This window comes from Aplysia californica, unplaced genomic scaffold (genome assembly GCF_000002075.1).
Source record: "Aplysia californica isolate F4 #8 unplaced genomic scaffold, AplCal3.0 scaffold00591, whole genome shotgun sequence".
Classification (NCBI taxonomy): Eukaryota; Metazoa; Mollusca; class Gastropoda; order Aplysiida; family Aplysiidae; genus Aplysia; species Aplysia californica.
Window position 1 is genome coordinate 113,890 of NW_004797861.1, and position 24,291 is coordinate 138,180.

The window sequence follows — 24,291 nt, forward strand, 5'->3', positions numbered from 1 at the left end:
TAATCCAGACGTGCATATAACAGAATAAAAATCATTAGAGTGTCACATCAGCTACACTAAGAAGTAGACAACTTTATAAACTCATAGCTTTATTAGTTTATAGTGAAAGTGGTAACATCACAATCATAATAGCGTATTAATATGGGAATATCACATTTTTTCACTTACGAATTGTTATCTATTTCAAACACATCAAACAGTTTGACTATTCGAGGGTGGTCCAATGTCTTGTGAATGTTGTACTCCCGAAGGGCATGTCTGAAACAAAATGGAAAAATGGCAACATTTTAAAAGCTTGCAAAAAGGTACCTCTTGACAACCGCCTTTCTACTTCACAGCTAGAGGCACAGGATACATCAGAAGAGCTGGCCCCCAAATAATTAGATTACAGTAATTACACATCAAATTGTACATGAGCAGGATTAAGATTATTTTTGTTGAGACACAAAAGTCTGTGGCACATCATCGCAATAATGACCAGTCTGCTAGGATTACAAGTTTTTTGGTAAAAATTTGTCATTGTGATGGCAAGCCCCACACTATGGTTGTTTGTTTTGGGTTGGGTGGTTTTTTTTGGCTAGATGAACACTCGGTCAACAGATTGCCATGGAAGAGTGAATAAAAGAGACAAAGTATGGATAAAAAATTCCACCCCTTTGCAGGGTGACTGCCAACCCGGCTTCTCAATTTTCCAGGGGGGAGCCTCATCAACTTTCCAGGGGCATGTTACATAACAACGACAGCGGGCACTCCATTTATACAGACACACACGCATATATAGGTACATTATTCATTATATCCAGTCAACAACATGTCAGTGTGACACTAGAGTACTGTGAGACTTAGGTATTTCAGTCTGTGCTGAATTTTTAATATTCACATTTTCCCCTCATAATATTCGCCTACATAAACTATATCAAAATGAATCTTGTTTTGAGCCTGATAAAAGGCCTAGAACCAGAATATTGACTGTCAAGAACCAGTTTGTGGGTCAAGATTGATATAATATTAATAAACGTGAAAGACAAAAATTATTGCTCAAACACCAAGTTGAGTAATAACTTGAATGGCTCCAGTAGACCTATTCAGAGTGAGAAGTGTAAGACCTTTGGGAGGGCAAGATGCAGTGACACTGAAAATCTGCTAATCTTGAACCGAAAGCTAAAATATAGATATACAATATATGTACTTTACTTCGCCCATCCAATGAAATGCGAACCTTTTAGTTGAAAAACACGGCTTACAGGGTAAGAGTACGACGGATCCCGATTCCACACAAGGCCAGCACCAACGCATGCTTTTCAGAGAGCTCAAGCAGTAATCAAAATTCTAAATACTAAAATTTGTTTTCAATTTCAGTTTTTGTAATCCAGAGTTGCCTTCAACTCCATCTTCCCTCTCCAGAGTGTATCTTTAAAAAAAAAAAAATCAATAATCCTCCTATTCCAGAGTCCTACGCTTGTATAACTTTCCTTTCTTCCTTTTTTATTTTCACAAGAAACAGCACTGGACAAATATTGGTTTAATTTCTAGGCGATACAGTGTTCATAATCCAAAACTACCTGCAGGTTAAAAATGTTGCGTTATCAGACTACTACGGCAAATTTCTGGGTGGTAACGAAAGCGAAAGTAGATCTTGATTTTCCTGATCGAGCTTCGGTACCACACATACACTTCCATTTGCCGCCATACTCGCCTGTTCGCCTGAAACGTACTCTCAGACCGGGAAAAGCCAATAAATATCACAATCACGACCGGCAAAAATTAACCCAAGGACGTTATCTGATTTGGTCTTGAAATCTTCAGGAGCTTTAATGTATATTCCCGGGGCAATTTGAAAATTTCCTCAAATTCCTGGGGTATTCCCGGGTCTCGGCCATTTTTTTTTAATTCCCAGGGGATTCCAGAGGACCCATGGCCTGGCAGTCACCCTGCCTATGCTAACCAGGCCATGGTGTACAAGTTGCATTCAGCCAGCCATGAGCTTCCTACCTTGCTTGCAGGACAGCAAAAATAAATTCCGAGCCCACACACAAGCATCAATAGCAACAGGAAAAGAATGAACAGACTGTACCTACGCACCCACCCACCACATAGGAAGAAGAAATATCTAGACATCAAACAGTAATTTTGGCTGCATTTTTTTAAATTTCTAACATGGTTTACACATAAAAATAAAAAATAACTGGGACAGTTTTGGTGCATTTTAAATATATTTTTTCAAATGTTTTTCTCCATCACCGTTATTATCCCGCTACAGCTTTGCACAATATTTCAAGCTTTCTATGAAAGAATATTCAAATTACGGGAAAGCTTATGCATTGAAAACCTGGCTTCTGAACCATAGATAAACTGTTTACTAGCCTCTGTGGTATAGCGGGTAGATGCTTCCCTGTCACAAGCAGGAGAGCCAAGCTCGATTCACGAGCAGGGAGAATTTTTTTTATTGAATATCTGTATCTTCCCGATAGAACGTTGTATCCCTCTAAGCCTGGGTTGGCCCTGGCAAGCAGGGTTAAAGCCTGCTTCCAAAATTACCTAGAATGTGTTTATTTTGGGTGTAAAAACACAAACATTTTTTTTAAACCAAACTTTAAAATCCCACGCCCTCAACATCCTAAGGAAACCAGAGGCAGGAAAAAGTGAGTTAAAATCCTACAAAACTGGCCAAAAATGCTTTTCCCATCAGCATCCCCCCCCACCCCAAAAAAAAACAACCATGGATCCACATGGACAAATAATGTTAAAGAAATCTCTAAGACACAAGTAAAACTATGACTTACTTTATGTAATTTGCTTTTTTATCCTCTTTCCACTCTCTGTTGAGTTGGTGGATCTTACAAGCAACATATCTTTGCTCCTTCAGATCAAATCCCTAGAGAAAGAAAAATGTGAATAAATTAATGAAAAACTTTTAACATATTTTGCATTAACTTACACTACAGCATTTATGAGAAATTGAAATGAAATGCTCAAAAACCCAAATTAATTATTATTTTATTTACATTCAAGGGTAGCTGGTTCTCGGCCATCCTGGTAATAAGCTTACAGACTTCTTTTGAAACAAGGATATAATTGCAAAATTTTTTAAACCAGGAGACACCACGAAAATTTAGAAGATATGCTTGTAACAGGCTCAGGACTTGGACACCAAAACAATTTAATGGTATCAATGAACTCCACAGTGCAAATTAAGTCTGTTTATATAAACTTCATAACTTGCACTACTTTAATAGAAATACCCAAAAAGAAGGTCAAATAAGTCATCAGTCCTGCCAACATATCATTCATTTCTTACCGGTTTTCTTGAAGCCCAATGTAACATATAACCCCATTAATTTTGACAATCTCTCACTGAATTTTAACTCAATACAATAAAGATTTGGTTTATGCAATACAATCAGTTAATCATTATCATTTTGTTTTAGTAAGAATTTTACGGCACTTGCAACACAATCAGGTCATATAAGTGCCAAAGATTAGAGGTGTAACAAACATAAAAAAGGAGGAAGGGAGATAAGGACAACAGACTTTTGATAGGAAAGAAGAAGCAAACCACACCAGAGCACCCACCAAACCACCCACAATCATTATCATCAAACCACACCAGAGCACCCACCAAACCACCCACAATCATTATCATCAAACCACACCAGAGCACCCACCAAACCACCCACAATCATTATCATAAAACTAATACATTTATACTTTAAAAAATACAGGTAATTTCTGGAGGTATTTGGTTTAAAAAGAACTTACCTTGTGAACTTCACTGAAACCTCCCTTTCCAAGCAAACAAAGAAGAAGATACCGTTCATTCAAAATTGGATGATCTTTGAACCTGTGGAAATGTAAACAAAGTTGCATTTTAAATAAATTTGATATAACACTGTTGTCCCCATAGGTATATGAACACAACATGGGTACGCCATTACTACTTTTCTGCACAAATTATTATGACAAAGCACCTTTAATGTTCAAGTAAAAAAATTGCTTTAAACTACTTATCACCTTTGAACACAAGTAACTTGAACAGCTCTTGCCACATTTCAGAAAATAACTTTTTTATCACTTCATAACAAGTCAGACCACTTTATTCAGTGTAAAAATAGAAGTCTTGAAAAAAAAAAACGCGCTTCATCCACAGAAATAACACCCAAACATAAAGAGGAACAAAGGAAAATAAATACACAGCTTCTCAAAGTAGGACTTCCCTAATCCCAGCTACAAATACAAAGAGACTCCGGAAAAGAAAAAGTACAGACAAAACTTCAAAATCAGTAAAAGCTCATAACTGCCAACTTTTTAAAACCAAAGAAGACTACCTAGGCGGTGGGTCAAGATGGTGGGCACTGGCCAAATACCCCCCCCAATACACTTTTCCACACTTGTAACTTCAACGCATTCAAAGCAATTATGCAAGAAATGTTAAGTGAAGATCTTTAACTATGTGTTGTGGGTTTCATTCTCATTATCAATTATAAATCTGGTCTTGAAATTCTATGATTTCCCTTCGGCATCGGTGAGCCTGTGAGGAGTAATACTAGAAAAGAAAGAATACATATGTGTGGCATCATGGTGAAATCAGGCGCTCATTAAAATAAGGAAATCAAAGAAACAGGCATTTTTCCTCCAGTTCGGCAATTTTGTTAGAATATTTGTTTTTTGGCTCAACACCTTTTATGTCCATATAGAATTACATTTCCATGTGAATATTACTGAAAAACGTTGATTCATAGCACAAAATATGTAAGTTTTCAAGGACTCTCAAGCTACAGAAGTTACCAAGCTTTGGCAGCCATTTTCTCGCAAATTTTACCTCAGCAAACAGGTTACCCCCACCTCCTTCAATCGCAAACATCTCAACTTCTATTCCAGAGGTGGGTATTTTTTTCTCCGAAAAAGACAAATAAACAAGTTTTAAGATGATACCAACAACTTCATATGTCCAAAAATTGACGAGCGCCTGATTCCACTGTGCCGTAACACATATTTTCCGCAACAAAAATGGACCCATACTCAAACCCTCAAAAACATATTAAATACATTTTTTAATTACTGTTTAGCAGCTATGAAAACTGACTTTCCACTTTTTGTCCATTTTACCACAGCAAACCAGTTCATAAACTGTTTTAAAAAAACTAAAATCTCCAAAGTATCTACTTCACCAAGCAGAACAAACCTCGAGTTATCTTCATTGTGAATTCGCTTGAGTTCACGTATATGTAGATTTCTTTCTCTCTCCAGTTTCTCCATTTCCAGTTGCAAATCAGCATCTTCTTTCTTCAAGGCAGCTGCTCGAAGCTTAAGGATTTCATCCTGTTCATAGAACTCTGCCAGGGTTAAACTGAAAGAAAAAGTATTACCAATCTTCAGAAATCACAATTATTACAGCTTCATCTTCCACACCATCAATCATTGCATTCATACTCAAAAAGGAATGACCGTCTCTGGACTTTTCAAATGTTATAATAATAAATAATAAATAAATAACATTTCATTGATCCCCGTGGGGAAATTTAGGTTACAATAGCAAACATACATACAAAAATATAAATACAAAATATTGAATGATTCCGGGATTCACTGGGCCTGACAGTCACAATTAATTCATGCGAGAATCGACCTCTGCATGCGATTGACTAACCACTACACCACAGACACCGGTAAATTAGCCAACATGCACTATGTAAGCTAAAGGCTTTGAAGAAGCACAGAAGATACGAGCCAGGTGTGTACATTTATCTTGACTATGCAGCACACCTCATACATGGAAAATAAAAGGTGGGTAAACCAGATGAACCCTGTCCTGTACAAAATAAAAAAGCTGCTTTTGGGGTCTAAGAAAAAAAAAGAACACTTCATAACACTGGCTGCAACAATACATTCTCACTAGTCATACACATTGTAAGAATAAATTCAAAAACAAAAAAGTAAAAAGAACTTACTATTTTTCCCCAGGCTTGAGAAAGTTGTCATGTTTTGCATTTTTCCCAAGGGCAGTTGGAGGCTTCCTTTTTATAAGAAGTCGCCTCTGTTTGTCTATGTCATCTTTATCTGCCGTGATCCTTTCTTGCTGCCTGTTATAGGAGTAATGTTACATTACATAACAGGAAAGCAATTACTTAACATACATTTATACGATTTTTTCCAACTTCACATTAATATCAAGTCAGAGCAATTCCATGTACATAATAAAATCATAATTAACAAAGACATATCAGTTTCAATTTACTCATTTTTTTTTATCTAACAAATGAAATAATTGTCATGTGGTGGAATCAGGTGCTCGGCAATTTTTCGGCAAGTGGAGTTGTTGGTATCATCTGAAAGCTTACTCAATTGCCTTGCTCTCTATGAAAAAACGCCCATCTATCTTGAGCAGAAGTTGAAATATTTGCGATTGAAGAAGGTGGGGGAAGAATGGTTTCAGAGGTGAAATTAGCCAGAAAATGGCAGCCCAAGTTTCAGTAAAAAATCACACAGAAATGAGTTTTTATACAGGCATAAAAGGTGTTGAGCCAAAATCAAAAAATCGTTAAAAATTGCCAAACTTGAGAAAAAATGTGTTCCTTCGATTTCGTTGTTTTGACGAGCGCCTGATGTCACCACGATGCCTCACATATACTGTTTTGTTATTTAACATATCATTCCAATTTAAGCATCTTACAATAAGCATCTCCACCATTGAAATGGTACTCGAATGAGGTACACATAAAATATATAGACATTTCCTCTCACCCCCCATTCTCACCTGTAAAATAAGTTCCCATAATCTTCAACAGTTGCCAAATCAATCAGCTTATTACACATGTCTTGTAAAAATCATTTTGTTATTCTACAGAAAATATCATTTTCTCCTTTATTGAACAACAATATGCAGATTACATAACACAAAAACAATCAAATATCATTACACTGGCAACTCCTCCTGATGGAAAACCATGACACAAAAGCCAAAAAAGGTTCATCCCATACAATTTGAATGTGGTCTACATGAGTGTGAAAAACAGGTTCTTTAATCTTGATTACTGAAACGCAGTGAACAACACAATACATCTACTCACTTCATAAGATCTTGAAAAGCCCACCCATCCACCCAGTTTTCCACAAACTGAGCACCCTGCCTTTGCGTCACGAACTGCCCGAGCCGTAATCTATTTTCCATGCATTTCTGTCTCGTCGTCTTCTTTTCCAACGTACTCTGCAAAGTTTAAAAGAGAGCAAAACATTGAAATAAATGTTTTCACATCATAACTCAGTACTTACTGGGACAGCCTGTTAATACAAAAACATGAAGAAAAAAGACAAATTCTATTGGACACCATTCAGTTATTAATGAACCATGACATATAAACCACAAGTGACCTTTAAATACTTAAATAATTTCCATGAGTAATAAACATCCATAGAAGAAACAAAACAGCAAAAGTTGCTTTATGCAAATGGTTTATTTCAATGTCAGACCTGCCACTCTATGAAATCTAAAAATCAGGATCTTAGGGGGGGGGGGGGGACTCGGGATCAACAACAAATCACCTAGGATGAATGGCAGGTCTGCATTGTGCACGAGTGAGGACGAGCTATAAGAATGCCCTCACCCCTCCATACACACACACAAAAAAAAAGCCCAAACAAAAAAGAAAAACAATGACTAACTAATAAAAAAAACTCAAACACATCATCGTCATACCTTTTCAATGAGAAGACTCTTGTTCACTTCCAAACATTTCTGAAGATTTTCTTTATGTTTTTCCAAAAGTTTATTCTGTGCTGTACATTGGCGTTTCAATTCATCATTTTGCTGTAAAATATAGAAACATTTTTTGGAAATTTAAAACCAACAACTTCAAACCAAGTTTGAAACTGTTAAGAAAACACAACTTTATAGGTGCTGCATAATCACACTTTGGTTATGAACATGATGAACAAAGAAAGATGAACAAAGTTATAAAAATCTTATGTTTTTGTAAAGTGTTTTATGGTGCTCACAACAGCATAAGGTCATATGAGCGCGCGGGACACACCTAATATTTTCAGTTGGTAGGAATTTTTTAATTTTGCCCGGGTGGTGGCCGAAGCCTACTCTTATCCATTTTAGACCACCAAAGGATCTTTAACGTGCGCAACTTGCACATTGGCAATCCGAGATTTATCGCCCTTGTCCGAGAAGGCTAGGTGTAGATCTTTCCTACCAGAAGATCAGGGGTGTGGCAGAAAGACAGCAGTAAGAAGGAGCCAAGGAGTGGCAGCAGAAAGAGTCAGGAGCCCAGAGGAGGGGGCAAAGGAGGTGAGGGGGTGGGGGCAGAAAGTGGAAATGAAAACAGACAACAGAACATTGCTAGAGAGCAGGAAAGGGGGTGAAAGGGGACAATTTTAGAGAAGAAAATTTTTCGGTTGCTACCCAGATTCGAACCCAGGACCTTTGAATGAGAGGCCAACACCTTAACCTCTAGGCCACGAGAGCCCCCTAAAAATCTTAAATAGGCAGTTGAAAAATAACAAGGACAAAGTTCCACAGAACAGGGAGTGAGATGCTGTGTTACGCTAAGGACGTTTCATTAACCAAAAAGCAAGAGTCAAAATCAAAGACATTTATGATAGGACATGTTCATGGTATAATGATAGGAATGGCAGGAGCATTCACTTTAGACTTTAAATTCACAGAGTTGACATTTGTTAGTGTAGAACTAAGCATGCATAACTGAATACACAGCCAACAGGCTATGACTTCAGATTATTTTGCCTTGAAAAGCAAAATGGAACAACAACTGAAATGTTCGGTACATTTATGAAGCTGTTTTTAAGGGTAACAAATTTCCATGTAATACACTTGATTTTATTACACTTTAATATTAAGAAAGTTATTTAACTTCAAGCATAAATCAGCCCACAGAAAAACTTATCAAAACTCCAAACATCTCTCTGAGAGCCTTCTTGCAACTAACAAGTTTCACTTTCCTTTCCTTACACCAAACCACAGCACAAGCAGCAAGAATTATTAGATAAAGGCATCTATTTCTTAATCAAAATATTATGCTACATGAGCACTGAAAAATAAAACCATTTCAAAACAAAATTTTAGCAAATAACTCTTTCCGGACGTATCGCCGATATATCGGCACGAGTCCACACCCCTTGCGGACATATCGCCGATGTATCGGCTATGATGGGGTGCCTCAGTTTTGTTTTGTTTTAACATGATCCATTGTTAATAAGTACTTTTTATTGTTATTGAGAACTTGGAAAGGGTTTAGGAAACGAAAACATCTAGTTTCACTTTGTCAAAGCGTCAGTCTGGCGAAAAACAAGTGAATTAGTTCTTGCGGTCTTGCATTAACAAAACAATCTAAATGGACTCAGTATAAATATCATAACTCAAAAATTGTAATATTGCATTCAAATAAAAAGCTGCACATTCAGAAATTTATGGAATCTGCTCTTGACCTGTATATGATAAGATAGCTATGCTGATTTGCTTTCATATGTTTAGTGTATAATTTTTTTCGTCAAAATGTGTTTTTCTCACCACCATCGTCATTTCTAACCCTTGTAATGCATACTTATGCTCATAATTAATCCTTGTTTCATGTTGGAATGTATTCCTTATTCAATTTCCTTCAATTTGATATATCATATGTTACGTTTTGAGTGATGGTTATGCTTATATGAATTTATTTTGTACATCACCTGTGTAGCCAAATCGTGTCAAAAGTTAATTACGTCTAGACTCCAAAACAACTTAAGTCGAACCTGTGTAAGACAGAATCGCAAGGGAGCCAGAAAAAAATCCGTCTTAGACAGGGGAATTTAAGGGGAGATGGAGGTGGGGGGGTGTTCAAAGGCCCAGCCGGTGGGATCAAGGATCGCTTGTCCGATCGGCAAGCAGTGGTCAAAACTTCACACCTCTCAGCTGCTTTCCTCTCTGATAATGACATGTGTCAGTCTTACTTATCCAATTACCACCAGTGGTTGCCTTTCATAGGACCACTGTTTGACCTATGAAAACAGGAACGTTTGAACGTTTCCTTTGCTTCCACCCTTAGCCCCACCCACTAATGCCACCCCTCACTGCCATCATGTAACAACGATTTGAGGAACTCTTTTCTCGGCTGACATTGGTCAATCTAATTTCACACCTCTGGCTTTCGGCTACCCAAGAAAGTTTCTGTAGTGGCTCGCAACTCGAGCACTCTCACAGGCAGTCGTGAGATTTCACACCCACACTACACTGACCATCTGCATCACTCAGGGCTCACATGATGGGATAACATCTACCCCCAAATTGCACCCCTGCTCCCCTTCCTCGCCCAGCGGCATGGCCATAGAGTTAAGTTTAGAGCCGTCGAAACCAAACTTGCGAGTTTTGTTTCAAATCAGGTTGAGCGAGCAAAGCATTTTCCGTCTTAGACAGGTGAAACCCTCAGAAGGGAGCAGATTTTTCTTTCCGTTTCCGCGTTGGACAGGTTTCCGTTTTATACAGGTAATTAAAGAGGAATATATCAAAGGGGGAGCAAGGAGATTTCGTTAAGACAGGTTTCCGTTTTACACAGGTTTCCGTAATGGCAGGTTCGACAGTACGTCCGGAAAGAGTTAAAAACATTTTTATAAAACAAAATCAGAATCAAAATAATACCCTAGTAAGATCTGATATATTGCCATCATGAGTCTGGAAGAACCAAAATAATTATCATCATCTTCAAGTCACAAAAATATCATACAGATGTTTATCAATCATAATATCCACAGGTTAAACATAGGGTGTGGAGCTTCTATTTCTGCAGTATTTCTTTCCATCAAAGCATTATTATCACCTCAAACAAAGACAAACAAAAAAATGAAAGTGGAATTTATAAATCAAACATCTACAAAACAACAGGAAAATCATACAAATCATTTGGAGAGAGATCTTTCTCATATCTTTGTCCATTTATGTGGAACAGATACCCATGGAACTAAGACCAACAAGAATACTTGATAGCTTCAAAAGACATCTAAAGCATTTTCTGTTCCTACAGGCCTATCCTTCATAAGCTTTTAGCATTATTTTTATTATAGTTGTTCTGTGCCTACGTCTGAATGAAAATAGTCTGTGCGTATGTGTGTGTATGCATAAATATATATAATAATAATAATAACAATAATTGCAGTTCTATAGCGCATTTCCATGCTCAAGAGCATGCTCTGTGCGCTTTATAACCATTATTACTCCAGCAGACCCTCTGAGAACACTCTGAAACATTCTCGGCTTCCGCGGAAACATACAGAGCAAGCTGCAGATTTCACGCGCTCAAACACTATCAAACTGACAAGATCGTTCACTGTCTATAGCCGGGTACCCATTTCCACCTGGGTGAAGTGAGGAAAATTTGTGCAAAGTGCCTTTCCCATGGACACAACGTCGGGCCCCTGACGGGATTCGAACCCACGACCTTACGGTTGCGAGTCCGAGGGCCTAACCACAAGGCCACCGACGCCACAATTGCATGAGAAGAAATGAAGTACCAGTAGTAAGAAAGGTTTTTGAAAATGGATATTCCAATGTAAAGCGTATTGAGCTACTTTTTTTTTTAATGCGCTGTATACATGTTATATATTATTATCATTATTATTAACAGAGCATTTCCTATCTATGTATTAAAATCTCTGAAAACAAATACCTAATCAAAATTACAACTGAACCTGTTCTACAGACCACCTGTCCATACAAACAACCACTTCCAATCTCTGTCCCCCTCCCCCTCATTTTTCTATACATAACGACACTGTCCAAGAGGACAACCTCCATAAGATGACCATTTTTCTCCTTGTTAAAGGCTGATCATCTTGGAAAGATTCAAAATAAAGTATGACATGGTCTTTTTCATGTAAATTTTTATTTCCATTTATGACGTCTTCCAGGCAGTGCCACTGCAAAAGCACACATTTCACAAAACCACTTTATAGCCTCAAAGGACCCACAAACTGAGCTATTCAAATAGATTTGCACAAGTCCAATAAAATACAACTTCAACAGCAATGCTATTTGGCCATTCCAGCATCACTACTGGTCTCATTTTAATGTGCTTCTAAAGTAAAACTTTACTGATGGGACAGATATATGAAGAGCTTTACATACCCGAATTAACTCATCTATTCTTGTGTCTTTCTGTTCCATATCTGACATAGACTGGCTCTCCATTGCCTGGAGGTGGGCCATGGAAAAATCCGTCTGAAACAATTGAACAGGATCATCAATACACATTGGGCTTGAAATTCACAAAATATAAGCAATAGAGATAATCCATCACAACGTGTCAAACAATAAGCTTGTCCCTTAATCTATTTGCACTGTCATAAAGGCCCATGATAAAAATACACAAGTCACTGGGTTTTTTAAATAATATCCCTCCTGGCCAAGAAAAACAGCGCTTTGCGTCTGAATTTTGGGAAACATTACATTTCATCCACATACCACGATAAAAAAAAAAGTGCAGAAAACTGGTGAACATTGTTCTAAAACTTCTTTGATGCATTTAAGTTACTTTTAGAGTTCCAAAACATTTTGCAAGATCATCGTCTTGAAAAATCTGAGATAGAAGCAGTTTTTCAGATCCACTGATCATGACAAAAATAGTGAACTGAATTATCATTCCTCCCTAAGCCTGAAATTTATTCCACGAAAGAGAATAATAATATGTCCTTAAATAAACCATGAACGTGCCTGCTTCCTCTTAGTCAACATTTCAAACAGACCATTTGTTTTGAACATACAATACTCACACACTTAGGATTTTACTTACTTGAACACATTTTGAGCAGGCATTTATACCAATACTGAGAGTCAAAGATGTTCGATTAGGCAAGCTGAATATGTCGGCAACAGAGTTGGAAGAATTGCTTGGAGAGTGGGGAACAATATTCTGTGAAAAGTAAATAACAAAATTTGCACATACCATGAGAATGACAACAGCTTCAGCACTAATAGACACATAAAAATATAAAAACAAAGCTTTGCCTATAAGACATGGGCTCAAAGAATAAAAACACATTCTTTACAAACAGATACATGTTTAAGCATCAATGCAAAGACTTTCAACCTTAATTTAAACACCACTTCTTCTTCTTCAACTGTGTTCAGACATCAGACCAAGGAGGTAATCAATTGTAGGCTCTTCAAACTACAGAGCAACAGACTTGTTTCTTTACAACCTATGTGCATGTCAAAGATGAAAAATGGGCACTCAAGGTATACTTATCAGAAAAGATCTGCCATTTAGGCAAGTCCCTCTTTCCTGACATGGCCGAACATGCCAAAGGCACTGCTCAGGTCAACAGTAATAGGAAGGATGCTCCATAATTCTTAACACCTTATGATCTCATTATGGAATTATTACAACTCGTTATGACACAAATAGAGGCAGCATTGAGTGAAGAAACATATAGAACGAGAAAAAGGAAAAGATGACAAGCTTGTTGATAAGAGGTATGTCACCATCACTATTTCAGAGGATAAATTACAACGTCTATAACCTTATTTGTTCAATACTTTCCAGTAAAATGTTGGCTACAAATAACTGTCAGTGAAACATTTATAAGTAATGTCTCTGTGACCTTATTGGCTTATAATCAAAAATACTCACTGCATCCCTCCTTTCTCCTATTCAAAAAAAAAAATGTATGACCCAGAGAAAGGTGGGAACCAGTCAAGTTGCAGAATTTTTCTCTTGATACCATACAAATCCTACCAGTATGCTGTTATACATGTTTTCAGCAACTGAAAAATGCACTCTTTTTCACATTTGTCATACCAGGATTAATGACAGGAGAATACACTCACACCAAAAGCTTGTGGTGAAGGGGACTTCGCTCCACTTGCATTCTGTGGCTGACCTGTCCTACTTGGAGACTGGTTTTGCTGAAAATGACAAGTTACAAAAATGAGACCAGAAGGCAATATAATGGCCCAAAACAGACAGAGCTGGAGATCCTTTGTTGCTGCCCTAAACGCCAGAAGGCGTAATGGGTAGTAAGTAAGTAAGTATGATCTGGTCTGTTTTAATGTTTTGTTTTATACTGCCCCTGCCCAAATGCTGCCATCTGAATAGTAAAACGTTGTGCTTATGATCAGGTTAGTTTTGTAGATGGTAGACAGTACATTTTCTTTTTCTAGTTATGATTCCGTTTCTTCTGCAAGACAGTCTGAAATTCTACATATCAAGAGGAAGTTCAAGAAAGTAATCAGAATTGTACAAAGAACATCACCATGACATTGTTTACATTATTGTTTACATAATAGTGAGTACAGTTGCATGCATGTTCATGATGAGGTCATGGCATAGATGTGAAAAAGAACATAATTCCTGATAATAGAGTGATCCTTATCAAAGAATGTACCTCAAACTAATTAAAAACATTTCAAGACATCTTTCACTATTACAGAAAGTTTGTCATATAAGCGAACTTGACAAAGGTAATCAACCACTAAACCGAGCGCCACCCTTTGTCCTTGGGAATCTAAAATTGAGCTAATAGAAGCACATATTGAACTCGCATTACAAAGGAATTAAAGGGAAATGTTTCCATGCACATAATGACCATATATATAACCCTCAATGTGCATGTATTTTAAATAGAAAAGTTGTTGAGCTGGAACAGATTGGTTCTCTCATATTCATAACTGCATCAATGTTGACAGATTTCCTCTTCGCTTGCTTACAACTGAACAGGTGATTCTGAGTGTAACAGAAGCATACCGTCTAAATAATGAATGGCAGTACACTTGTCAACAAAATTAACATAAATAGGTACAATGAAGGTAAAATAAATATTACACTGGTGGTACTATTTAACTCTTTATCTCCGAGGGGGGTAAACCCACTATGCCGTGGCCCTTTATTTAGTGCAAAATCTAAAAATGACAAAAACATAATTAAATGGGTCATTAAATCGAAACTAGCAAACCTATTTTGATAGTTCTTCATCTAATGAATGAACTTCTGGTATAAGAGACTTGTTTCCGGCAATTGCCGAAAAGTAATTTGATGTCGAAGTCGCCGTAAAGGAATGCGCCCGAGCCGGCTCACCCGCACAGTGGTTCCGACCGCGAGAGGCTTGCCGGAGATAAAGAGTTAAATGGCAACAAGAAAAACAGCCCATTAGACTTTCTTAAAGAGCAAAGCTTTAATAATATTTTTAAACAAAAAATTGAAGTACAAAATATTGGTAGTGTTCACAAAAATACCCTCAGAAAGAAGTGTGTAAGATAATAGAAAAAAAAAGCATACCTTGAAATACTCGTTAATCTTTTTTCCATTAGTCTCTGCTCTTTTGGCAGCTGAAAAGATATTTCAAATGCATTAAATTAAAAACACAATAAATAACTTCCACGCAAACAATTACGTGAGTTTTGTCACATTTTGTATTATTCTAATTATTACGATAACGTCCATATTTTGCCATGAACAAAGAGACAAGGAATAGTGCACAGCTTGTCTAAACAAAACCTGAAAAGCACACCATAAATAAAGCAACATTATATGCTGAAAGGCACTAACCCTTGCCTAAAACCTGTCATAGCTTCACAAGCATTGACAAAGTCAAAATCTGAAGCAGAAAATAAGAATGTAAGAATGTAGTATGCCAAGAGTAATACTATGCTTGAGTATCAAAAGAAATAAGAATAGTATCTGTAAAATTAAAATCTAAGGCATCTCTATATAATGGAGCACTTTCCTTTGTACTAGATAGCCCGAAGAAAGTACCATGAACACATTTTAACACTTTGCCGCCTCATCTTGTCAATCGGCGATTTTACCACCCAGTTTCTTTGGATTTCTCCCAAAATGCCTTTGCCTTTGATAGCAAGAGTTTTTAAAGTGGTAAAGGATAGTGAAACTAACAACATTTAAAATAAAAAAAACACTTTCCAAAAAACTTTGTAAAACTGGGGGGGTTGACAAAATTGCATCTAAAGAAATACAAATAAATTTGGAAACAATCTCTGTTCATCATACACTTTAATTGTGAATAACCTGTGGTAATATGAAAACTTAGATCATAAACATCACTTACCAACAGGATTTTCTACCACGGGAGCTTTCCTTTTCCTTTTCTTATCACCTGCTGCTTTCCCTTTATCTGGTGTTGCCATTTGACCCTTCAGAAAATTGAAAAAAACAACAAAAAACAATACAATGAATGAATTTTTACATACAATTGTCCGACAACTATCAAAACAAGGAGAAATATAATATTTTGAAAAACATCTCATAAAGATAATATTAAGGTCGGTTGTGTATTAGTATTAGAGACCTAAAGATCGGGCGAAAAATATTACATGTTTATTTGCACTCCACGAAGACTCTACTCTGAGACTAACATAAAACAACGTCTTTTCAGAAAAGATATCAAAATCAAACATTATACCCACAAATACAGTTAACTTCTTAGCATGTTTTCATAAGGAAAAATTATTGCATAAAATTTCGAGTCTCCAGAAATTCTACAACTCACTCTGCTTCTCCAGACTAAAACCTACCTTATGAGGTAATTTCCCATTCAAACCAAATAAAAAGGTGTGCCCAGTAGTTTAAATTTCATTAAATAACAAGAAGTAGGCACTCAGCAAAAGTAATTTTTTTAAATAGAGAAAATAGTAAAGCTTCATAGATTGCGAGCAAAATATCACTAAAAAGAAAAAGATGTGCTATAGAAATCACAACACCAGTATCAAGATGAATGTTCTATCAAGGAATTTTACAGGGCAAACTGCTATATACCAGTAAGAATTGACCAGCACACAGGTACAGGGTGATCCAAAAAAAAATAATCAACTGTACAATTTTTTTCTCTAAATATCTCGCACAAAATTTGTACTAGACTCTTGTAATTTGGAACAGATATAATTTATTCAACAAAAGGAATTTGTTTGACATAAAATTCAGAAAGAAGAAACTTATTTTCGAAAACGGAAATGGCTTGTATAAAAACCACCTACAAATGCAAAATGCACCAATTTAAAAGATCTTGTAGGAAGTCATGAAATTATTGGTCCGTCTTTTTCCTTTCCTTTTATTTTAAAAATATAATCTTTCCATCCCTGATAACTTTAAACAATACTTCCATTCTCCTACAGAGTTATAATAATATTTTTTAAAGTCTGTAATTCCAAGAACCAATGGTCTATATTATGTCCTCCTTTGGACTCGAAACATTTTAACGCGCCGTTCGTAATGTTCAGTGATGGTCTAACATAAGGACCCACTCAACCATGAGTACTCAAAGCCACACACACTGTACACCTTACAGTACGGAGTTGTTTCTAGAGACAATTGGGGGTTGGATGAGGTTGTCCAAACAGACAGCATTTGTGGAGTTGATATAACCTGAAAGGTGAAGGTTTTGCCAAGGAACCAAATGTCATAGAGGAAAAGGTCACGCTTTTCAAGACGATCGAAGAATCATGAACACATTGCTATCCTCTCATAGCTTCACGAACGGGAAAATGGTACAGTCGTAGATGAAGATCTGCCATGAGAATGCGGACCGTTGAGATGTAAGAAAGTCATTGCTGCAGACATTGTCTACGGACATTGAAATTTAGTGCTTTTAGAGGGTAGAAAATAGCATTTGGGAGCCTGTTTGAAGATATTGCCTACAGCCCATAATATTTATTTTTTCACCAACATTTTGTCTTGTTTCACTTCATCACCAGCATATCTTTCCAATGCTGGAAATGTTTAAAAGCAGGTTCTTCTTTCATTGCTACTATAATTCAATTGGGATTCGAATTCAATTAATTTGTAGTCGCACCATTGACAGCAGGCAAACCTGGGAATAATGAATAGATGTACCTCCAAAATACGGTTGCGCAGCGTATACCCACATTTTTTCTAAATTTTCATGTCTGAAAGTCGCCAATCACAACCTCGGAACACCACTTCGAATTATTCTTGATTTTATACGTGGTGCTCACTATGGACGGGATCGGGCGATCGGCGATCGCCCGACTCGATCGTCTCAAAAACAAACGTGTTTGTTTTCAGTTTCAAAGCAAACACGGTTGTTCTACTGAATCGGGCGATCAGCGCAATCAGCCGATCCCATCCGTAGTGGGCACGACCGTATCAGCATATATTTCTTTCATCGCGGCCCTTATATTGCGTTCACGTGACGTAGAATCTTCGCATTGATAATTTTTCTAGATCTAGATAAAATTTGCGAAAAAAGTTTCTTCCTGACAGTAATTTTCTGTCTAAGATCAAAATCAGTCTTGATCAACGCGCAGATTTTCTAGCAGCGGCAACAATCCGAAGATAGACAGAAGGAATGAGTGAATGACAAAAAGGAGGAAGTTGGCACAAAAGGCGCCAGATTTTGATCCATCTGCAGGTAAAAAATGTACTGCCGACCAACACGCAATGAATGCATGGGACTGGGACATAGTGGTATAATGTCCGATTGCAGAAAATGTGCAATTTGGTAGGTTTCTATAACGTTAACTTGTTGCCGAGAAAATTACCGTAAATATCCGTACCTTATACAAGACTATACGAAGGCGAGTACGAAATTTCAGCAGTCCTGCACTGTCGCAGTTTTTTTAACGGAGGGAGTAGATGATGATAGAGGGACAAGTACGGAACTGGCAGAAAGTATGGATTTCCGTAAAAATACAGAAGAGTGGAAGCACTGTATATGGTGGAACGACCGAGGAAAGGAAGCCATCCAACAGAAGAAAAAGGCATTCAAAAAGTGGCAGAAATCAAAGACAGAGGAAAATTACATCCCATACAGAAAGGAACGCCGCCAAACAACAAGGATAGTAAAAGAAACCAAGAACAGATCCTGGACAGTATATGGAGAACAGCTGGCAACAAAATGTAAAGAAAACCCCAGAGAGTTTTACAAGAGCGTTTAAAGCATGAGGATGCGGGAAGAACCATTCAACTCAACTGAAATAGTCAATGATGAGAACGGAAACCCTATTTTCAGTAAGCTGAAGCTTACAGAAAGATGGAAACGCTATTTCCAGGAGCTGCTGAATCCTACAGGAGAAACAACACCAAACAGCTTCTCACCAAAAGAAACCACTCCAGAACCATCACTACTGCTGAGTGAAACCAAACATGATATAAAGAAAAGCCTCAAATACAAAGCGCCAGACCTTGATAACATCACAGCAGAAGAGATCAAGCAATGCGGCCATATCCAGGAACTCTGGCTATGGAGGATATTCAAGCTGGCCTGGGCGACAAAAACAACACCCGATGACTGGCAACGAGCTGCCATTGTACCCATTTGGAAAAAGAAAGATAACAAAAGAGACTGCGGAACCTTCAGAGGAATATCCCTTCTCAGTCATGTGGACAAAATGTTTGCCAAGACACTGGAAATGAGAATGAGACAAATTGTAGAGACTTAACTCAGTGAATCCAAGTTTGGCTTCAGAAAAGGCAGGGGCTGTACTGACGCAATTTTCGCATTAAGACTGTTGTGTGAGACTGCCATTGCACATGACAAAGACCTCAATATCATCTTCGTGGATCAGGAAAAGGCGTTCAACCGGGTAGATAGATGTCAACTTTGGGAAGGCTTAGAGGAATATGGTGTAAGAGCACAATTGCTGGAGGACATCATGGCACTTTATAAAAACAGCCTGTGCGCCGTAAGACCAACAGAAGGACTATCGTACTGATTCTCTATCAGGTCTGGGGTGAGACAACAGAGTGTTTTCTCTCCGCTTCTCTTCATCACTTACATGGATAAGATCAAGAAAGCAGCAAATGACATCATCACTGAACTGAACGAGTTTCTATTTGCTGATGACCGGAGTATATTAAATACAGATGAAGAGGAATTACAAAAACACACCACAAAATTAAATGAGGAATGTAAACACCTGAACATGAAAATCTCCATCTCAAAAACAGAAGTTATGAAGGTCAGCAGAAACCCAAGGAAACTCAACATTCTTATTGATGGAACACAACTCCAACAAGCAGAGGAAATTAAATATTTAGAAAGCATCTTCACACAAGATGGGTGTATGGACAAAGAAATAGAAACATGAACTATGAAGGCGAATGCAGTGACCGTGACATACCAGCTAGCACCCCTGCTCAGCCACAAGAACATCCTAACCGAAGTGAAATCCCAGCTCATCAACAGCATCTTCATACCAACATTAACATACCAGTGCCAAATATGATCTCGAAACAAGGAACAAGAGAGAAAAATCGATGCATGCAAAATGAGGTGTCTCCGCAAAACCATCAACATCACCAGAAGAGAATGCATAAGAAACGAAACCATACGTCTACAAACTGGAATACCACCAATAATAAAATTCATAGAGCGTCAAAGAGTCAAATGGTTTGGACATCTAACCAGAATGCCCCAGAAACAACAAGCGGTTAGAGCTTACAACACCCGAGAATCCAGCTTTAAATCAAGAGGAAGACCAAGAAAGACCTGGCTGGATGGGGTTAAAAAGCTCCTGGAACAACATAACATATCTATCACAGACACTATACAACTAGCACAGGACCAAAACTTGCACCTCCCCTCGACATCCTAAGGATACCAGAGGAAGGAAAAAGTAAAAGTAAAGTATCTTCTTAGCACACATTTACCCAGATAGCCACATGATAAATACAAAATTCATCATCTACGGAGGCAAAACCATACCAACAACTACAACAAAAGTTGAATACCAACAACTACAACAAAAGTTGAATACCAACAACTACAACAAAAGTTGAATGCCAACAACTACAACAAAAGTTTTCTTTTGTATACAGGGGGGGGGGGTTGTTCAAAAAATACCAACAACTACAACAAAAGTTTTCTTTCGTAGAGGGGTCTTTCTTTGTTCAAGAAATGTCAGCAAATCCACTTACCTCCCCAACCTCCTTGTCCACTGAACCACTACTGCTGACATTGCTATTTTCCTGTTGTTGTTCTGCAGCAGGTTGAGGCATCACCAAAGGCTGGAACTGGTTGAAAAGGGATAAACACAGTTCAGACATTGCAAATGATCATATCATTTTAAACAAGGTGAACATGGCACAGACATTAAAAAGGACTGAAATATTGTATGTAAACTTGTATTTCGAAGCAATTACTAATTTTAAAGATTTGCTGAAATACAGTACCTGATTTGGCACAATGTAATTAATTTTGAAGGAGATGCATTAAGTCTGCTGTTCCAATACCGTGCTGAGATAAAATATTCAACGACACTCCGATTTTAACCTTACACTACATCATGACAGTGCTTAGTCTGTTGTAATATACAGCATCACAAATGACAGCTCATCTTAAGTATGAAAATAAAATTATAAGGCTCTTCAAGGAATAAAGAGGCATAAAACATTAATTATATCATGAATCAAAAGAGGAACAAGAATTATCACAAAATTTGGACACCTAGCCAAAATTACATGAGCTCAAAAACATGCAAAGAAGAAAAGGTATTCACAACCAACACAAAATACCATGCAAGTTAAGAGAAGGCTTGCCCACTTTTTAAAAACCCAATCAGGAGCACCCAATCTAACAACATAATTGAAAACGTATACTTTAACACACACACATCTATTTTTAATTTTCAAATATAAAAACATCACTTCAGTGCCTGTGTTTTTCATAGATCCCAACGGGCATGTGTGTTGGATGTTACATTCTTAGGGAGGGAAAGTAGAAGACTTGATTGCAAACATGAAGCCATTTCAAACCTACTTTCACACACTAGATTCTAAATGATATCATCTTCATCAACTACCATAACTGACTAATGTAGAGAGGTTAGTTTTTGTGGCTGTATGAGTGATCTGTAGCAAAAAATGCTGCAGTTTGACTTTTTAAAAACTATGCCTATGCATCTCTGTGCGCAGGAGTGAAAGTAAAAATTTACAAAAATATGCTCCTTAGAATCACAATAACATCAACACCCAGCCAAATCAGTAATCAACAATTCAACCTGTATGGAAACCTCTCAAAACTGCTGAATAAGGGGGGAAAATGTACTGATGGCTCATAAACAAACAATGTAATTTTCTTTCCCATTCACTTGAAATTAGTGACATCAGTGGCCTGGTGGGAAACATGCTAAAACATACCCGGCCTCCAAGTAAACGTGCTTCTAGTAATTCTTGCTTTCGGCGATCCACATGGATGTTTTCCATAACACCTGAAAACAATAGATCATTAGAATATGTAAATGCAAATACATGTATAAATTATAAGCGAACGAAAGATTAAGTCTCGAGTCCCACAAAAGGCAAAAATCTGTATCGTAACTCTCAAGATGGCTCAATAAAGAAAGTCTTTCTTTTCTTTCACTTTCAAATACTCCATCTCTAGGCACAGATCTAGTAGTAACATTCTAAAAACCAGTCAAACTCTCGGAAAGTGGAAGGTCTACACGTATCTTATATTTTCTTAAAATGGTTTTTAAGAATTTAGAGTTCTAAATATCCACAAAATTCTTTGGTGATAGATTTGATTTAAACAATATATACCATCCATACGAAAAGGCTAGAGAACGTCGATACAGCACTCTTAACTGAAGAAAGCCTGTATCAAAGACAATTTTGTCAGTACCGAAAGCCAACAACTACTAAAAATACTTCTGCCTATTATTAGTAATCTTAGGTGTGCAGCACAGGGAAGGTCTACTTGATCTTTGTTGATTCTAACTTCTAAGTGTCTATTTAATTTAGATAAAAAGACAAAAAGAAATCAAGGAATGCATCATGATCCACTATACTTTCCTAGAGATTTAATTATTTTAAAAGCAAATGAACATCCTTACTAAATCTACTAGATCTATCATAATTATTTCTCAGATGGACATGATGGACTCTGCTTTCCTGACTTGACCATCAATCAAAGACCAGACCCCAAGTCCCAAGGCCAAGAGGACTCAAAACAAAAATCCAATTGTGATTGAACTCCCTTACCCTAGATCAAGAAAACAGATGTGGCAATCCCTTGACATTCATTTAATAACCCAAAACGTAGTTAAACCATGATCTACGAGATCAGGTAGATCATAGCATGAAGTCCAGTCTTGATTTGAGTGATGACTGTGTGTAAAATTTTCCATCCCCATTCCTGATCAGCACCAATGTATCAGTGGTGTGTTCCGATTCGAGACTGGTTTCTTGAGAAACATCAAAGTAAACAAAAACATCGTTTCTAAACTGTAATTGCAAGATGGCATCATTCCCCTGATATTCAATAGCAAGAGATTTATACGTAGGCGTTCTCTACTGATAATCTTATAATTACCTTCCCTGGAAGCAGAGTGGCGCACTAAATGTGGAGATTGACTGCTGTGAGAACCTGCTGCTGTCCAAGATGGCGGTCCCCCACTGCCACAAGACATTACACGATTAAGAAATGTTTATGGGGCCTATGCCCCTCGTTCCGTGTCAGAATAATTGCACATTCATTGGTGAGTGTGCTCCATACCACTGGCAAACCGTAATGTCTGCGGATAATTTGCAGCGGCTCAATAACGAGACCAGGGTGTCCTTGTACTTGATCCCAACTTTTGTTGATGCTCACCCGTATGACGTCACACCGATTGTCACCACGAGTTTTAATCGAGATGTCACTTAAATGGCTTGATTTTCCTTTGCATCTGGCATCTGTCGTCGAACAAATTGGCAGAAGATACTGATAAACAAGGCACAATGAATGCAAAAAGCCCTAAACTGCAGTTTTTTTAAAGATTGTAATCGGGTTACATCGGTCGTTTCCGGTTGGGGATACCCTACGAGCGGAAGGGATTCCCGCTTAATGAGGCGCCGGAAACCTGGGTATCCCAAAATATTTTGGGCGATTTCTTAGCCACTGAGCAGAGTCGGCTATTGGCTACAACATGATTGTTTTTCTAATGACTTTGCTTTGCCTCGTCTGTTTCAGTTGAAAATAGTAATTTGTATTGTAATCGTTATAAAATAAGTTTCATAAGTTTAAACCATAACAGTGTCGTTTCAGATGTCCTTCTTTCAGAATATTTTAAATAATAAAATAATTAAACGTTTTTTTTAAAAACAGAAACACATCTCGGCACATCTCGGTCGTTGTTAATTTTGTGCAGTCGGTGAAATTATCCTAATTCTTCAACGACTCTTGGTTCTTTTTCTTGTTGTTTTGTTTTAGGGGGATTTTGTTGTTGTTGTTGTTCTTTTTTTCAAATAGTAATGGCGGGATGAGTTTGACGATTGAATTATTTTTCTTTTATAAAATTATTTATCTAATTGGTTGGGGTTTTTATAGTGATAATTTGATCACGAGCTT

The 24,291-nt window shown here is 37.4% G+C and overlaps 1 protein-coding gene across 3 annotated transcripts in view; it reads right to left on the bottom strand.

The window, feature by feature from the left end:
- Positions 1 to 23,772, bottom strand: part of LOC101851218 (serine/threonine-protein kinase tousled-like 2) — a 41,272-nt gene extending 17,500 nt beyond the window's left edge. For 2 of the 3 annotated variants that reach the window (XM_035972150.1, XM_005107313.3), the window contains exons 1-15: positions 23,275 to 23,772; positions 22,101 to 22,171; positions 20,880 to 20,975; positions 16,054 to 16,138; positions 15,267 to 15,316; positions 13,820 to 13,897; positions 12,783 to 12,902; positions 12,119 to 12,211; positions 7,694 to 7,804; positions 7,068 to 7,204; positions 5,949 to 6,080; positions 5,183 to 5,347; positions 3,760 to 3,841; positions 2,784 to 2,875; positions 169 to 258 (exon numbers count right to left, since the gene is read on the bottom strand). In XM_035972150.1, the coding sequence (XP_035828043.1) occupies positions 169 to 258; positions 2,784 to 2,875; positions 3,760 to 3,841; positions 5,183 to 5,347; positions 5,949 to 6,080; positions 7,068 to 7,204; positions 7,694 to 7,804; positions 12,119 to 12,211; positions 12,783 to 12,902; positions 13,820 to 13,897; positions 15,267 to 15,316; positions 16,054 to 16,138; positions 20,880 to 20,975; positions 22,101 to 22,171; positions 23,275 to 23,371 (1,499 nt within the window). In that variant the 5' untranslated portion in view covers positions 23,372 to 23,772. Of the gene's footprint in view, positions 1 to 168; positions 259 to 2,783; positions 2,876 to 3,759; positions 3,842 to 5,182; positions 5,348 to 5,948; positions 6,081 to 7,067; positions 7,205 to 7,693; positions 7,805 to 12,118; positions 12,212 to 12,782; positions 12,903 to 13,819; positions 13,898 to 15,266; positions 15,317 to 16,053; positions 16,139 to 20,879; positions 20,976 to 22,100; positions 22,172 to 22,943; positions 23,178 to 23,274 lie in introns of those variants that run through there. The other variant, XM_035972149.1, reaches the window with a different exon arrangement.
- Between the last annotated feature and the right edge of the window lie 519 nt (positions 23,773 to 24,291).